The 18,867-nt window shown below is 33.9% G+C and overlaps 1 protein-coding gene across 11 annotated transcripts in view; it reads right to left on the bottom strand.

Annotated features, from left to right (window-relative positions):
• Vrp1 (Verprolin 1) overlaps window positions 1–18,867 on the bottom strand; it is a 74,106-nt gene that overhangs the window by 30,750 nt on the left and 24,489 nt on the right. For 9 of the 11 annotated variants that reach the window (XM_017624156.1, XM_017624187.1, XM_017624177.1 and 6 more), the window contains 3 exons: window positions 2,003–2,194; window positions 1,659–1,833; window positions 1,271–1,548 (listed from right to left, as the gene is read on the bottom strand). In XM_017624156.1, the coding sequence (XP_017479645.1) occupies window positions 1,271–1,548; window positions 1,659–1,833; window positions 2,003–2,194 (645 nt within the window). Of the gene's footprint in view, window positions 1–1,270; window positions 1,549–1,658; window positions 1,834–2,002; window positions 2,195–4,236; window positions 4,258–7,739; window positions 8,611–18,867 lie in introns of those variants that run through there. The other 2 variants (XM_017624161.1, XM_017624169.1) reach the window with 2 other exon arrangements.

The following is an 18,867-nucleotide window of genomic DNA, read 5'->3' as shown; positions in this document are numbered from 1 at the left end:
CCCTAATATGTATGTATGCAATTTATGCAAAAACGCAAATAAATACAGTCTGGAGCTAACTTATATTTTTGTATGAAGATCGATGCAATCTGATTTTCAGACAAATCGTTTCATTTGGGTTTAAATGTCGCCAGATTAACGAGTAAAATTTCAACTATGGAGAAAATGTAGTTTCTTTCCTTGATTAAACTCCTCAATAAGGAAGGAAAAACATCACAGATCAATATGTAAGTAAAATTGATTTATAAGTACATATTTTGGTCTGTCTAAGAGAGGTGTAGAAGTAACTGAAGACGATCACCGCTCGCCGACAAAATAGTTCAAAAAGACAAAAAACCGATTTTGTAAGTTTGAAAATAAAAACAAAAGATATTGCAGAAATATTTAACGCATCTTCTGCGAACTTTTTGAACATTCTTCATGCTCATCATGTTATGTCTAAGACCAATGCAATGTATGTGCCACCGTAGCCGGGTAGTGGGAAGTGCATATAAATATCTACTTGGTAAGACTCAGATGTGGTGTCTGGTCAAGTTTATATACATATGTAATATATATATATATAGTAGCTTAGAAATGTTCGATGGTATCAGGTAATTGGAAGTGACACTAATTCTAGACAGCATTGGCAGAAATGTGAAGTGCTTAAACATTTCCTATAAAAAAATGTTCGTAAATTCATTGGAAGGGTTGTTCTACCCTACACGTATTTTGAGTCCTCGCATATTTAAGATTGATAATTTATACAAAAGCCAGGCAAGTAGCGCTAATATTGAGAACTCGAAAAGAGCTCTGCTTTAATTTTTCGCCATGTTTAGATTACCCTATATCAACGATTCTGGTAACATCACTTTGATGTGGTTAAGTTAGCAAGTTCTTCCACTTTTAACAACGGTAACTGCAGAAAATACTAAATTCTTCTATATTCGTCTTTGACAAGCTACACATTTTTTGCGCAACACTTTAATTTTTCCATGTGACTGCCATAGAATCAAATATGTATGTCTATGCATTGTAGACAAACAGCAAAGCACCAAAAATTTTGTTTGCAAATCTTTGCAAAATAAAGCACAGATATGCAAATTTTACAATACTACAGCATCAAAATTCTTTTTGCATTGCGCAATTTTCACGCTACTTAATTGTTGGATTATTTTCCTGTGCTTTGTTACCATTCGTATACATATATTGTTTATTTTTTGCTTGCTCGATTTTTGTTTCACTCATTTTCTTAGTCTCATGCCATAATTAGGTTGTATATTATCTTTACCGTTGAAAGATTTTTCGGTGGCGTCGATGGTGGCTGCGGCGGTGGTCCACGATTTGTGCGTAAATTCGCCTCGGTTGCATTGATCGGCGGTTGTTGTTGCTGCTGCTGCTTCTGTCGCTTCAGTGTTAAATGCTTAGTTAATTCGGCATTGAAATCTAATGGACCATTACTGCTGCTGCCGCCACCGGCGGTGCTTGCATTCGCAGGTGGTGATGTGTCGTTGCGTCTATTCGCTGCCGACAAGTCATTGGACGCCGTTGGGACTGCTGGTGCTTGTGCTAAATGCCATGCAGAAATTAAAAGAAAAGAAAATAAAATAAAATGAAACAATAGTTAGTAAAAGTCACACAATGCAATAGAGGCGTTGTTTGTAGCCTGCGCTACTCACCACGACTACTGCCATTGACTGGCTTCAGTTTGGGCATTGAGGTCAGCCCTTCGAATAGGCCACCCAGTTTTGGTGCGCCATTGCCCACATTGTTGTTATTGCTATTGCTGATGTTGTTGTTATTGTTGTGTATTCGTTTCGGTGAACTCGTTGCGGATGACGTTGAATCGCAAATCTGTGCGTTATCGGGGAAAAATAACAAACAATTGTCTTTATTTACTTACACATAGTATGTATGTAACTAGAAGTACAAATAATTAAAAGCTATAAAATTTAAAGGCGCACAAAAACAAACTAAAAGTATATGTATGTATATATGAGCAATATTAGCACATGAGACACACCTTTCCTGCTAGGGCTGGTCCGCTTTTATCAACCGTTGTAGTCTTTTTCAGTTTAGTGCCCTTTTGTATGGACTGTAGGAGCGCTGAACGCACATCTCCACCACCGGCACCACCTAACTTCAGGCCTCCCATTGCCGGAGGCGGTGGTGGACCTGGTGGAGGCGGTGGGCCGTGCGGTGGTGGAATAGCCATCTGCAAGAAAAGAGAGAGTTGTATTTGAGTACATAATTTTGATTAGATAAAATTAAAAAATACGAAAGTAAATGAAGAATAGGTTTTATAAATATTTATCGCATCAGTCCTAGTTATTCTGAACGTTACTGAACATTTTGTAACCAAAATTTTGAATAACAAAAATTCGTGTGTTAACTTTATTTGCTGGCTACAACATTTTTGTTACCAGCACAGAATATATCGTCGGTGCATACTAAGCAAGACACGCGACTGTTTTGACGGCGAATAAGGACGTGCAAAAAATAAGACGAAGAAAGACGAGTAAACCTATATGACGGCGAAGAAAAACACGCGATAAAAGTAGACGCGTCTTTTTCTCATCAACAAATAGGTTTTTGCGTCTTTCTTCGCCGAAGTTTTTTTTAAATGCCTGTTTCACTGTCAACTTTGAGCTGGAGTCTTTTTTCGCAAATTTCGCATTCTTCAGATAAGTTATGTTCAGCACCCATATCCCCAGTGGCACAGTAAAATAAATATGTAAATACAATATCAGTCATGTCAAAGTGATAATGGGGCTTATGACTAAACAATTGCTTTTTCTTGAAATTTCAGACCTTTTACTCGATTTATTAAAACAAATTTGAGTAGAAGGTTTTAAATTTTAAGAAAAAGCAATTGCTTATGTTTATTTATTTTTTTTAAGAATTTTCAATTAAAACACAGTTCATTCTCTAACTAAACCCAAGTTTAAAACTTTGAAGAAAACTAAAAAAAAAATGCAAAAAGTTTACATCAAAATTTCAAACTTTTTTCTCGGAAGTGTTAGCATTTTTTTGAGTATACAGTTTTATAGCCCATTCACAGTGCATAGTTAACTAAAATTAGGATGAACATTTTTTGTATTTTTTTTTTTTAAATTTCTACAAAGCTTTAAAATGGGGTTTATATGGGTTTTGTTCAAAGACCGAGAACGCGTTTAAATTTTGGATTAGTTTTGCACGAGCACAAAATGTAATGTCAAGAACGTTCCCACAAAGGGCCAAATGGGAGCAAAAGTATTGAGAGCAGTTTAAACGGGAACAAAATGCAAACAAAACTCTCGGAAACGTTCTCAAGAAGAACATAATGAGAACGAAACTTTCGGGAACGTATCCAATGAGAACAAAATAGAAAACGAAAATATCGAGAACGAGAAGGATCAAATAAGAACAAAAGTATTGGGAAAGTTATGCTAGAGCACAAAACGAAAACAAAAGTTTTGAAAACTCAACGTTGAGAATGACGCCCCCTGCGTGTTGGGATGACAAATCATTTCATTGAGAACCACGATTGTTAATTTTAAGCTAGAGGAAAGCTGGATAATTTCAACTTCCAGATCGTTTATCACTAGGGTGAACTGTGCATTTATGGAACGATTTTTCATTTTCTGGGCAAGAAAATTTCGTGTCTTAAGTCTTTCGTTCATTCAGCTCCTTTTTTTGTAAAATTTAAATATTCAACATTTCAAACTAATAGAACGCTATGAGAAAAATTTTGTTCTCAGTTCCATTCTTCGCGAATAGTTCAGAGAAGATTTGGCCAAAAATGCTTGTGACTTTAGCTTCCAAATTATTCTACGAGAGAAAGTTTCTTAGGTTTTGTTCCCGTTATGTTATTTGCCTAAACGTTCCGGAGACTTTCGTTCCCATTTTGTTCTCTTAGAAATGTTTCCGAAAATATTGTTCGCATTTTATTCTCTTTGTGAACGTTTCACAGGGTTATGTTCTTATATAATTCCCATTGAGAACGTTCTCGACAGTTTTGTTCTCATTTCGGTTTTGGTTTTGAAGCATTCTTGGGAAAAAAAAACTACGAGAGCAATACTTAGTTTCAATAATACCTTTTATTCTCGGCCCCTGGAAATTACAATAGAAATTCTTTGTTATGGAATTCGAAAAAAATTGCATTTGAAATTACTTTTAAGGCATTGAAAAAGTAATAAATTCCTTTGCTGTGGCCTGAAGGAATTGATTCCTAATTACAATTACTGAGAAATGTAGTCGTAATATAATTGCATTTACCCAGCTCTGGCTATACGTTATTGTAAGACTTCATTTCCTACCAAGACTGCCTAAACATTTGATGTTGTATACATCTTGAGCATCTTTGAAGCCACTTCTTACTCCAACATTACGTACAAAACGATTCCAATAATTTTGAAAACTACATATAACAAAGTTAGAGACTCATTCGCCCTTGCTTTGCTCTTATCAAAATGGTTGTAATCTCTTTTTAAGATAAACGGATTTTCTAAGTAAAAGTAATAAAGAAATATTTTAAGTGATATATGTAATTAAAAAACATTTATAAAATTAATAATATTACTACAAAATTAAACCATGATCTCACCATCTTACAATGGGCTATCACAGCAGCGTAAAATAAGCGAAGACGCAATATAGTTGAAGATACAATTGAGGAATTCTACAAATGTCAAAACGGTCATAAAGTTTAAAGCAGCCAATATGGTTTCGGGTTGCTGTGAAGCACCCTAAAATGTTTTCGGCCTTCATAAAATGTATCATAATAAATATGATTAGTCATCAGGAACCGCAAATAATGGCGAAAAGTTTCAACTCAAAACAAAAAAAAAGTGCTGAAAGAGAAATTTTGCGTGCATAGGGTACCAAGCAACATAAAATAATCGTTATTTTTAAGTTTTATTTTTTGCTTAGAAAATAAAACTTACGTTTTTGATATTTTTTGTTATGCAAAGGCTTAAGATCAAAATAGAGATTAATTAATCTATTAATATTACGGCAATGGTATTGGGTAAGGTAGTTGTAATGGTAATGTTAAAGGTAATAGTAATGATAATTGCAATGGTAAAGGTAATGATAATGTTAATTTTCAACTTCGAATTGGCGTTCGCATTTGAATTCATGTTCGTTTTCGTTTTTGTAATCGCTTCCGTCTTTGGTATTTGTTTCGGTCTTCGTATTCCTCTCCGTATTCGTTTTCTTATCATACGTTTTACGACTTCTTTGACATATTCGTATTCGTATTCGTGATCGCTTTGGTATGAATGTTCCCTTTCGAGTTTGTTTTTGTATCCATCTTCGTATTCGTCTCCGGCTTCGCAGTCTCATCATTCGCCTTTGCATTTTGATTTGGCGGAGAACCGCACTCAGACTACATGCTGTGCATTGTACTGTTTTCGTGTTCCCTTTTAACATTTTTTAAATCTACGATTTACGAATAAACCGGAGAAGATTTTTGGGTGTTAAAGAGCTCATCGCTGCCAAAAACCTCATACCAGATACTTGCAAAGGCGGGCAGAAGCACCAAAAGTGTTCCGCTGTCTCATCGCCTTCAAGGCAGAAAGGGCAAATGGGATTGTAATGTATGCCCATCACAGTCAGGTGTTTATGCCACGAGAAGTGACCAGTCAACAGTTCCATAAGTTGTCTGCAGTCCCATCTGCAAAATGAAAGCATATATGTATCTAGCCAGACCATCTGAGGTTGAGGACAAAATGAGTTTTGCCCACCTTTGGCCATTGAAGCTACCGTTAACAACTGGGTGAATATTTCGCACTGGGTGAGTGGGTGGCTTGGAGGAGCCGCAGTGCTCTAATTTTTTGTGGACCGAAAAATACCTGGTTTCTCTGGCCACGACCACGGCGGTGTCACACGATTGGTACATTTGTCATTTTTTTATATTGGGCTATTGGTAAAAAATAAAAAAAAAACTGGGACGACAATTTTCTTTTGTAGTCATACGATTGGTGCTATACGGCGAACGTCTATTGAACGACTTGAACAAATTCTTTTTCGTGATTGGGATAAAGAAAAATATTTATGCATTCACGATTGGGACAAATGCCCAATCATGTAAAACTGCCTTAAGCAAAACATAAAACTCAAATAATAACTTTTATTTTCTGAGCAAAACACACAAACACACAAAACTAAAAAATGATTACAATCATTAAAAAGTAATTTTTTATAAAAGTTATAACCGTTACAGGATTCGAATTTGGCATGCAAATTATCCCATTAGTTCTAGCATTCAAAAGATTTTCAATTTAATGTGTCAAAAAGCACTTTTTTTGCGTTTTTTTTTTTAATATTTTGAATTTAATGTGTCAAAAAGCACTTTTTTTTGCATTTTTCAAACATTTATTGTAGAAAAAAATTCGGAATAGAACCTTTCGAATAAGGTAAAAAGAAAGCCCTTAACCTAAAGTTGAGGCCCTCACCACACTTACGCACTCAGTTTCCGTTGAACGCTTTGTTATCAGTTTAGCGGCTATTGTACGAGTGTCTTTTATTTAAAATTGCTCTGCAGAACTAATTTCCGTAAATATGAAATCATTGAAATTCATTGATCATTTGTAAGTCGTAATATTGTAAAAAGAGAAATTGCTTGGCTGCTTAAAACCATGCGAAACTTTCTGCAACGTACCATCAATCCAAGCATTCTGAGTAGTTGTCATAGCGATACTATTGAAACCGATTTATTCTGCAGTGCAAAAAACTAGTTAGTCATAAAGTTCTATTATAGCGAGGAATATGCGCCTGAATACATTTGTTGTCACATTTAATTGCTTATTTGCATTAGTGCAGCAATAAAAAATTACCAACTTTAGATGGAGTAGAGAACGAAGTTAGGCGCTAATTATGAGGGGTATGAAAATGAAATAACAGAACTACCAAAACAAAAGAGGTAACAAATTTCTATGACTGTAAATGGAGCGCAATGTAATAGAAATTTCCGGTAAAACTATGCATGGAAAAAAGTGTGAATGCAAAATTTTTAAAGAACGTTTAGTAGCTAAGTAACCTCGATTTCCGGGTGATTTAAGAGCTTAGCATTTGACTCTTCCTTACATTTTTATTTTTGGCAAGCAAAAAAGGAAGTAATAAGCAAATAATAGAACTTTTTTATTTTTAATTTTATCTTTTTTTTTGTTTTGCATGAAAAGTTAATTCTTATGCGCTGCGCAAAAAAGAATTGAGCAGCTGAAAAAGGCACTTGAACCTGAAAAAATGTTACGCGCAGCCGCAAAACGTGGTTTGCATACCAAATCACCGTGTAAATAGAATCGACGAATGAGCGAACGAACGAACTTGTGATTTATTTGCTTGAGTAACAAAATCAGAAGACAATAAATATGAGCGGACAACCGTAGGTCGTATGAATCGTATAAACAGCAAGCGGCAAGCAGCAACACCAACAACATTAACTATAAAATGACAATGACAAGTCGTAAATAGCAAACAAACAAAAAAATTAAATAAAAACTTTACAAAATACCCACACGCGCGCACCGCATATAAGAATCATTTAGTTTTATAAGGTATTAAATGAGTCATCAATGAATCAAAGATGCAAATAAATAGAAAGAGAGCGAGAGGAATGATTAAGAAAACTTACAAGCCACTTTTAAAACGGGATTTGAAAAATAAATTGCAAATCGTAGCTGCAAAAATGCAAGCATGAGTAAGCCAAGCTACGCGATGCGTTTGTCAAATGTGATCGATATTCAAAGTCGATTATTTTTAATGCATAAATTATTTACCTTTCTATTGGACGCTTGTTGACAGTTGCACTTTTATTTATATGTATTTTGCTTCGGTCTAAATAACAATGACTAATTGTGCAGATCTTGTTTTTTTTTATTCGATTTCTTTGAACTAGCACGCAAAGTACAGAGATTTCTGCAGCTGTTAAGTTTAAATTCCAGCCAAGATTTTGTTTACATACACGCGAGACACCTATAAACAAAGACGCCGTAGGTACAAATCTCGCGTATAATCACAGGTGAGTCAGCAGCTCTTGGCGAATATTTCTTCAGAAACTTTTTTCCAATAAAAAAGTGCGAAAAGACGCGTCGAGCTATTACTTTACATTTCTTTTGTGGAAATTATTTCATGGCACCACACGCAAAGTGAAGATCAGCAGCAGCCAAACGCTGGTATTTTTAAGGCACAGTCTTTATTTTTATTTCCAATAAAAAATTAAATTTTTACTTGTTTGGCACGCTGCCCCGAAAAAATCGCGGCCAACATTTATATCAGTTTTTTTTTATTAAATTATTTGCTACACTCTGCTTTAGCATTAGCAAATAAAAACTTTTAAACGCACCACACGCAATGCACGCACGCGTATTCACACATCACCGCTCGCGTTCAACGCGCAAATGGAAACAAAATAGTTTCGAAAAACGGAACGGCACACAACACTCGCCGGCCGACTGCTTTGCTGCGATTAGCGCACTGGAAGACTACATCAAAGCCATCACCATCGCCAGCAGTGTCAGCGTCAGCGCGCGATGACGAAGAAGCTAACAAGCCGAGTACGCTAGCAAGGTAGCTAAGCTAGTGTAATAAGCAAAAGCAAGGCATGCGGGCAAGGCAGCAAAGCGCAGTGTTCCGACGACGCTGCGGGAGCAATGAGACTACAAATGTATTTACGTGAAAGATATGTATGTAAGTACATTTACACAAAAATACCAGCTAAATGCCCAACCAGCCTCAGACTAAAGTGACTTAAACGTTATTGCCTATGCTACTCTACTCTTCCCGATGCTATCTGAGCTAAATACTTACAAATGTCTGAATGTGGAGCTCCTGCAGGCGGCGCGTGCCCACATTGATTCGTTGCCGACGAGTTTGCCTCCGGCTGAGTGTGAGATTTTCAAGAAAATGACGTCACCGACATTGCTGATTGTAAAAATGCTCGTGAATTATATTCTTGCACACTCTCATAGCTAATTGATAAGCTCTGCTTATATAGCGACAGATTTAAATCTGTTAAACGCGTAAAAGAAAAAAAACAAGAGTCTAGAATCCAGACTGCAAGTATGTAGATCGAGGATAGACTCTGATTGATGATTCAACACAGCAAATTTGTGGCAATTTAAAGTTGAATTTAACAAAATAAATTACACGAATGAATTGTTCTAATGCTTAGTAGTTAACCCTTAGTGGGTGATGTGATATATAGGAACCATAGTTGTTATCTTTAGCGCTTTGGCAACCCGGGCCAGAATCCAGGCATTAGTGATCGAAGGATTAGTTGTTTCGAATCGAATGACTGAAATTTACAGTTGCTTTCTCTCTAAGACAATTTTAATTGACAAAGCGGAGCCAAATCTTGGAAAGTCCCGCGAAGGGAGTATTAATTTAACAGTTACCAGCTCTGATATGTAAATCCAGGGACCGTAATTGTTATGATCTTTATTCTAGTTTTCCTATCTAATTTAACCGTTATTTTATGATTTTTATTTATTTCGATCAAGAACCATCGTAATCTATTTTTTTATTTTTATTTTTCGATCATACAATAACCGTTATTTTCGGATTATATTTTTTAGAACATAAAAGATTTAAAACGGTCTTAAAAATGCAATCTCCATCATAACTTTAAAAAAAAAAATCGAAAAATAAATAAAAGTCCAAAATGACGAGTACTATTTTTCATCGAAAAAATAAAACTTTCAAAATAACTATTAAATTTGACCGAAAAAATGGTAATCCAAATTTGACGATTATTCTTGATAAAAAATAACGAGTTTGCAATTATGTATCTAACAGCAACCTTTATTATCTTTGATTTTTTTTCGATGAATTTTTTATCGTTATTTTTAATTTTTATTTTTTGATGATATAAAAGTTATTTTCAGATTTACTTTTTTAGATCATAAAAGATTTTAAATGGTCATGAAAACACAATCTTCATCATAACTGCTAGAAACTATCGAAAAAAATAAAAAATCCAAATTTACCAAGTATTCTTGTAAAACAAAAAGTACTCTGCAATTATGTAAAAACCGTTACAACGCTGACGAATTTTTCTCTCCATTGATCGTTTAAACGATGGAAAAAAAATAGACTACGAAAATCAGTCTTGTCAATTTGGAAGAAAATTAACTTCTCATATGAGTTTGTAAATGGTACAACCTAAAGTAAAAAAATATCTGATTTTGAGATAAATTTCGAAATTTTGGCTTTCAGTCTTGGAAGTTAAATTTATTTACTCCGACTTACTGCTTAGAAATAATACACTCAAATTCTTAAGTTTATTCTCGTTTCATTCGGTATCGATTACCGTGGAATGAGCCCGTTATATATTTTTTTTTATTTTTTCTCTCAAGAGTAATCGTTATTTTTTTAAATATTTAGGGACAATTTCTGATTTTTTTTTTTCGACCACACTATGTATAACCGTTATATTCAGATTTAACGCTTTAGATCATAAAATTTTTAAAATACCATATATTTTATTTTTAATAAAAAATAAAAATCCAAATTGAATGATTATTCTTGATCAAAAAATTAAAAATCATTAATTGTGATTTTGCAATTATCAAATTAAAACAATCGATAGACTCCATGTTGCCGTGGTCCGATTGCGTGTTCGTCTCGGGGAGGAGAAGGTTCAAAGAGAGTTGCCACCTGCTTAAAAAGTTAAAGTAAATCAAATTAATCGGATTCATCAAATACCGCAATACGGCTTTTAAATCGCAAAGGGCTAAGCAGAGCTCATTTAAAGCAAATATTTTTTTAAGAAGGTTGTCCCCTGTTTGAAAATTTAAATTCCATTGACTTGATTAGATGAAAGAAATATTACAATGTGTTTGTCAAGTGCAAGAGATTTAAAACAGCTCACTTCGCAAAATATTTTAAAGCAGGTTGCGACCTGTTTGAGTAATTAAATTCGATCACATCATATATATGGGGAATTCCATACCAAAATGGACGGAGTTCACACTTCATGTGTTTGATTTGTTTCAAATTTTTAGGGTTGATGAATAAACATAAATAATAAATAAATATGAAATTTGAGCTTGACTAATAAATTTTTATAAACTTTACAGCACAAAAACAAAAACCAATCGATTTAATAGTTTTTCAAATATCTCGAGAACAGGGCGAGAAAAAAATTAAAAAAAAAATCACACATACGCACATCAAAATATTTTTTATTTTTATTTTTTTCTTGAACAATTTTTCACACACAAATTTTTTGATAATAAAATTAGTTTTTGAAAATACGCCGTCTCAAAAAAAAGTTTAATGTAATCATAATGGTAGCTCTGAGTATTGCGCAATATTTAAGTATAGTATTATGCGGTGCACTCCACAATAATTTGAGTTATGAATTTTTCGTTTCTATCGGCGAGTAGAAGGTTTATATCTAGGTTAAAATAACAAAAGAGTTGCCATCTGTAAAAAATCAAACTCAGCTTATATCCAGGTTAAAACAACAAAAGAGTTGCCATCTGTAAAAAATCAAACTCAGCTAAGTTAAACGAATTACTACAATATGGGTATCAATCGAAATGTTTTGGAGAAGACTAATTTCTAAACTGCACGTAGGAGGGTTGCCACCTGTCTACAAAACTAAATCCAACTTGAATTAAAGGAATTGCGTAATTGAATTATGTATCAAAACATGGTTGCCAGATGAAATAGGTTAAAAAAGGCTGCAAATTGAAAACATTTTGAAAAGGGTTGCCACCTGTTTAAACATTAAAATGCATTGATATGTTATGGCTATCACTCGAAAAGACTTTGAAAAGGTATAATTACTAAAATACATTTACTTGGTTGCCACTTGTTTAAAAAGTAAAATTCAAGTTGAATTATAGGATTTAGGTAATTAGAATATGTATCACAATTGAGTGTCGAGACGAAAGAGGTTTAAATAGGTTATATTTTGAAAATACTTTGAAGAAGTTGCCACCTATTTAAAAAGTCGAAGTAATTTAATTATACACAAGTTAAATGAAATATGTATTAAAATATGGGGCTACCCGGCAGACCCTTTAGTGTAGCCTGTGTAGACAGAAACTTCAATTTCCTGAGAAATTGATAAAATACAAAAAAGCGTTGTTTGAATTTGAATGACGCGTATTCTGTGGAGAACTTGCCTTTTTGACTCATTCAAGTCGCTTTTGTTGGTCGCAAAAAATATGATTCAATTCCGCCTTGACACTTTTTTCCACGTAAATCTGCTAAAAGCCAAAATTTTTATTATATTATTTGCATATACATACATAGTAAAGGAGATAGGGACGCATTGACAACCAAGCAACAAAGTTACAACTAACAAAGAATAAATGTAAATAATTTTCTTAAGTTTGCTTTGACAAATACAGCTGCAGGCAAACCGAGTTTTAATGAGTACTTGCATTTATCACCAATGAGTAATTGCATACATATGGCGCAATTGTGTGACTTGAATGCGAATTGAGATTAAAATGCAGATACCTTAGGAGTTGCTTTTTTAATTTTGCTTTTTAGGTTTTCAAAATTTTTTCGTCAGCTGAACTAAAAATTCTAAGGTTAAAAGTTCTAGGCTATCGAGATATCGTTGTCGATGTTAGAGGGCGCAAAAGTAAAAGTTTCTATACATCTAAATAAGACAAGCTCTTTTGGCATTAAAAGCGCTTGTCCTCTCAACGAAAATCTTCAATCAGATGCTTAAAGATTTTATAAGATTTGGGCACCTATTTTTTGATTTTCTCCAACTATGGCTATTGACTGAAGCCGGAGATACTTACAGTCCGCGTCAGATGTTAGTGTACACTTTGTTCTAATTTAAATAATATTCACAATTATATTCATGAACAATTTTTTTCGTTAATTACCTATTTATAAAAATTAAGTTCATACTATAAACTGTATATATAAATCAAAGTTCCACTTTTTATATAAAGTTCACAATAATTCAAAAAAATTGTATCAAAATTTCGAAATTTTTATTCAGAATTTCTAGAAAATTTTCGGAGGATGCAGTTTTGTAGCCCGTTCAGTTTTGATCGAATTTAGAATTTTTTTTTTTGTGGAGGTATGCATTGGGTGTTGCGCATTTTCTGCCATATAGAAAAAGATTTTGATCATGCGTTATAAGAAAGAAAAGACGCAACCCCTGCACAAAAAAATCTAAAAAATCAACGGTTATCTTTAGCGACTTTAAACTAGCATTTTGTTTTACTAAAATTGAACGGGCTACAAAACTGCATGGTCGAAAATTTTCTAGAAATTCTGAATAAAAATTTGGAAACTTTGATGAAAATTTGTTGAATTTGTATTGCTTTTATATAAAGTGTGAAACTTTGATTTATACGGTTTATGTTATGGAATAAACTATATTTTCAAAAGTAGTAGTTAATGAAAAAAACTTTTCATTAAAATAATTTCGAATATTATATTAGAACAAGGCGTACACTAACATCTGACACTGACTGTATGTAAGTGAAACCTTTTTGGATAAAAAAGAAATATGAGAGCGATGGGTATGGCACAAAACCTAGGCAAAAAACGAATATATTTGAAAATCACTAGATGATGAGGAGGCGAGCGTTAAATTCTATTTCACATACCGCGGCATTCCATTTAAAGATGAAACCAAGATCCCTTCCTCACGAAACAGTAGGTTGGTCCAAAAACAGTAAAGTCGGAATTGTAACGCTCTCACCCCCTAGGATTGTTCTATATCGAAAAAAGTATACCCCTACTTTTTTATTTTGAAATCAAAAAATATTTAGAGGTCGCTCAAAGCGCTTTCCATGTATTTTTATATGGGAAAAATAAATTTTTTCGTAGAGGGTATAGAATTCTTGAAAGTCAATAATTTTCTATCGGAAAACTCTGGTTCTCTTCAGGAGACTTTCAATCATAATACCCAATTGTTTATTTAACCATTTTTTAATACCAACGATTTTTTATTGATCGCCATTGCATTTTTCGGGGTTTTTGACGGAGCTATAAATTATAGTTGCAATGAAAAAGTGTTTAAATAAACAATTGGGTATTATTATTATTGTCAATCCTCTGTAGATGAGCAGAGTTTTCTGGTAAAAAAATAATGATTTTTAACTATTCTATACCATTTCTACCAAGTTGTTTTTCCCCATGTAAAATACATGGAAAACTTTGGACGCTTTGAACTACCTCTAAATATTTTGGGATTTCAAAATAAAACAAGTAATTTTTACCAAAAAACCGACTTCAATTCTCATAAAATATATATATATATATATATATATATCTCATGATCCAATGATCGGATCTAAACCTCTGAGACACTACCTTTCTGATGCAAAAAGAAATCGGTTGACGTGATCCAAAGTTATGCGATAACATCTTTTTGGAAGTCGGTTAAAAATAAGGGTATCTTTTTTCGGTAAAGAACAGTCCTAGGAGGTGAGAACATAAAAATTCCGACTTTACTTTTTTTACTTGCATTTTTGGACCACCCTACGAAACAGTCATAAATAATTATATGGTGATGCATATATGTGAAACCTCAATGAAGCGAATGAAACCCATTTAAGAAATTTAAGCGTAACATATTGAGAAAAGTAATTCAGCAAGTGTGTGAGAGCGCGGCGCATGGACGAATGCCCGTTACAGACCCATTTATATTAAAAACGCAAACATAAGAACACCGAAAACCAAATTGGTGATGATCTAAAAAAAGGTAAGTGAAAAACTGGAGATCGGTGACTCTAGATCGTTTTGAAGGGCAAGATTGTTGAAGCAACAAATGATCACCTTTGAGCGAATGTATTCATAAGATACCGCAGCGGAAACGATGAAGTGCGCGTGCTATTTTAACTGATAGTTCACACGTCATTCCTGGATGGATAAGGACGAACGTCAAGTAACCAGCAGGCTCCACATCAGCCCAAAATCTAGTGCGACTTAACCTTTCGCCGGCCAGGTTGCCATCTGGAAAACAAAATCATCAAAGCTATTGGCACTTGGGTACGGCGGGTAATAAACTACCTCACTAAGATGCTCAATTTGCCCATGACTCCTCTCATCATTCCTGTCCTGTGGAAGTCTGGAGAGTTGTTACTTGCAACTGCTGGTGAGTTGGGTAACGAAACTATTAGTAGATAATACAAATTAATTTTTGAATTTCCAAATTTTATTTGTGTCCAAAAAACCCCCGGTGAAAATGCATACAACCATCGATCATAAAGACTTAACGTCCTACAGTGCTTATGTAGACATATGTAGTTACAAGCGTAAACACATATAACTTAGTATTCATGCAAGTCCGTAGATAAATACTTATGTATTTTGTAAACAATTGAATAAACAAAAATATCGCACAACTATTTTGGCATTATTCGCTGGCTTGCGGCGCGTACGAAAAAGCTTTCACTTACATTTCAACTTACAAAGTAAAGGGTGAAAGATCTAATGGAATACTTAAAACCAAAGAAATGCAAGTAGACACTCGTAACACGTGTGTTGCATGACGAGTGCGCTACTGGACTATCAAAAAAGAGACAAAATGTAAGTAGTAAATGAAACTTAAAACGTAACAAATACAATTTTACAGTTAATAAACTTTGTGACCTAAAATAGGTTATGCAACAATTTTGTGTGGCAGGAATAGTTAACCAAAACGTCATTGATGACATACTTAGTACATACAAGCCAATCTATGCGAGTGTATCCATTTTACGAACCGGCTCCATTTCACGCCCAATTTGATAACCACACTAACTGAGTGAGTGAGTGTTTGTTTGTGTAAGTGGTAATGGGGAATGTAAGTGCTAACGTTAAATTTATTATCGGTCAAAAGGTAGGTCGAGCACAGGCACACCACCACTTGGTTACTTCGACAGCGCAAGGCAAACGTGAAGACCCATGCAAGTGTTTTTATTGTTGTGCATTTACTTAATTTACTAGCTTTGCTTTGGTTATGTTGATGCGTTAGCTGTTGAGGTCATACATTGTAGCCATTGTGTATACTATTAGTTTTCAGCTCAAATGTACATAATATGAATGTATGACTGCCCATGGGAATATGAACCTATGCGGTTGCATGAATGGCTGACTTGCGACTTTCTGGCGTGCGTATGAAGACACCCACATGCATGACCAACAATTAGCCAAGGTTGTTATTTAAGAAAATTGGCATTGATGTTCCTGTCAACAAACCGCACCTAAATAAATTAATTTGGCATTTTCCTGTGATGGTTTTTTTTTGTGAAAATTAAATTGAGTGATATTGTAAAAAAAAAAGAATTATACAGTTGCCAATTTGTTTAATGGACGAGGGGAGTTTATTTGTGGCGGAAAGAGAAATTCATTTTCTTGAATGAATGAAAATGTAAAATTGGATACGCTGTACATACTGCCAGAGATGGTAAATATATTCGAAAATAGATCTACAGCCGGGTTCTTCCTAATCCTTTTATGTTTTACGATAAAACAATTTTAAGTTTTTTTCACTGTTTCCATATCATCCGATTTGGAAATTTTGCGGTCATTGAATTTAGAAGCAAGTTCAATTTGGTTTAAAATTAAATCGGAAAATGCGACGACGAATAAAGAGACAAAGACGAATACGAAGGCAAAGGTGAATACGAAGACCAAATCAAAAACGAAGACGAAAAAGAAGTGGAATACGAATAGATACGACGTCGAATATGAAGTTAAAAAAGAAGATAAATACGAAGATGAATACGAAGACGAAGTCGAATACAAATACAAATTTGAAGAGGCGATCAAAAATAAGGTGCAGACGAATACGCGAGGAACCGGAACCGGAGAACCGGATCCTTTACGAGGACCGAAAAACGGTTCTAACGGAACCGAAACTCGATTCCAAAAGAAGCGAAAAACGGTTCCGGAAGAACCGTAACTCGATCCAAAAAGAACCGAAAAACGGTTCCAGAAGAACCTAAACTCGATTCCAACAGAACCGAATAACGGTTCCGGAAGAACTTAAACTCGATTCCAAAAAAAAACGAAATACGGTTCCAAAAGAACCCGAAACGGAAAATGATCTCAGAATAACCGAAAAAATACTTAAAAAGAACTGAAAAGCCATTGCAAAAGAACCAAAAACGGATCCTGCAGAACCGAAAATCGGCCAAGAAAAAATTGATTGTTCGGCATAAAGTCTAAATATGAAGATATCTACCTGAAATTCGGTTTAGATATAGCTCATTCACTTCAATAGTGTCATAATCTAAAAATTACAAATTATGAGTTGAGTATGCAGAAATTACGGCTACCTCTTCTTCTAGTATGTTGTGTAAAAATTTTATAGACGTTTTTCTCGAGTTGAGCTTTTTTGAGTTAAGACGCTATTGAAGTATGGATGATATGTGTTATGGAGTTCTGAGTTGACCTACCAAATTTTGTTCGGTTCAAGCCAAAAGTGCAATGGTTTTTTCGACCAAGTTATTGTTTGATTGTTACAAAGCTTTTTTCTTGGTAAGCCATGAGATTCAAGTTGAACATTTGAAAACATATTTGCATATCTGCCTGTTGCTAAACGTGCAGATGCTTACTGTTATTTGTTGGCTTCCAGAAATTTCGGGTTCGAATGCCTGCAAAGGCAACATATATTTTTTTTTGTTTTTTGTTTTTTTTTTTTTAATTACGAAAAAGCATCTGCGAAGTGCAGAACCAAATTAAACGACGAAGAAAATCGATCCAAGTTGAACATTGTGTAAATATATAAATGTGTTTTCATTTATAGAGCCGCAATAGCTGAGTGTGCAGAAATGCTTGCTGTTATTTGCTAACTTTCAGAAGATGTGGGGTTGAAATCCCATCTGAGGCGACGTGTTAAAATGATAATGAAAATGTTTGTTTTGTATCTCCGAATTATGAAAAAGCATCTGTGAAGTGCAAAATATAAGCGTATTTAAAAGAAAGCATCGGCAACCAAAAATTTGTTTAATGTAAACAAAAGTGTATCTCATATTATCAAATCAGTTTTGAAAATATCAACATCATATATTACACAAAAATCACGTTGATTCCTTTTCAAGTTTAAATTTGGTAATATTAACCAAATTGAGAAATCGAATGAAATCCACAAAATTTAAATGTTTATTTACCCAATCATACATACATAAATACATATATATGTACTAACTTATTATTGTAAATTAGTGAAAAAATTTAAATGGGCAAATTTTCAGCTATCAGACGCGGTGAATCACTCAATGTCGCTTCGGTGGTTTTTATAGAAATTCCATTATTATTTTGAATAATCTTATCTTATCGTCTTGAAATGCGCATAGCTGATTTTAATACAAATACAAAAACTAGACAATATTGTTAACAAAGTGTAGGAGTTTATTGTAAACTTAGGAATAATAAATAAATGAAAATGATGAGAAATTAATGTGTAAAGCTACTAAGACAAATTAATTCTTTTTAGATCAGCATTAGTTAAGAAACTACAATCATCATATGAGTCCAGCGGATCGTTAAAATACCAAACAAATGTAATATACATACATAATGAAGTTTATGCTTTCTATAACATATTTAAATATTTCCGCATTGCCTTGATAGGCTACGTGTGTCACGTTAGCACTACACTTTTCGAATTTGGAAAAGTTAACTACGGCATTAATTGTAGTGTTTTTGTTGTAAATTTGTTGTGGAAAGAAAAAATTTGTAGCTCTCGTTTTTTAAGAAAAAATGGTATGTAGTGCTAACTTGACACCATACACCTAGTCGATAGAATTGAGATATTGAAAATGTTATAACGGCATTAATTGTAGCTTTTAACTTTAAAATTTGTTGTGGAAAGAAAAAATTTGTAGCTTTCGTTTTTCTGGAAAAAATTGAGTTGAACCTTTTTCGAACAAAATTTGGTATAGAATGCTAACTTGACACCATGCCCCATTGACGACAGAATTGAGATATTGA

The sequence above is a fragment of the Rhagoletis zephyria genome, unplaced genomic scaffold, assembly GCF_001687245.7.
Source record: "Rhagoletis zephyria isolate East Lansing unplaced genomic scaffold, Rhagoletis_zephyria_1.1 Rzeph_scaffold_00057, whole genome shotgun sequence".
Classification (NCBI taxonomy): domain Eukaryota; kingdom Metazoa; phylum Arthropoda; class Insecta; order Diptera; family Tephritidae; genus Rhagoletis; species Rhagoletis zephyria.
This window is presented reverse-complemented; position numbering and strand designations above follow the sequence as displayed.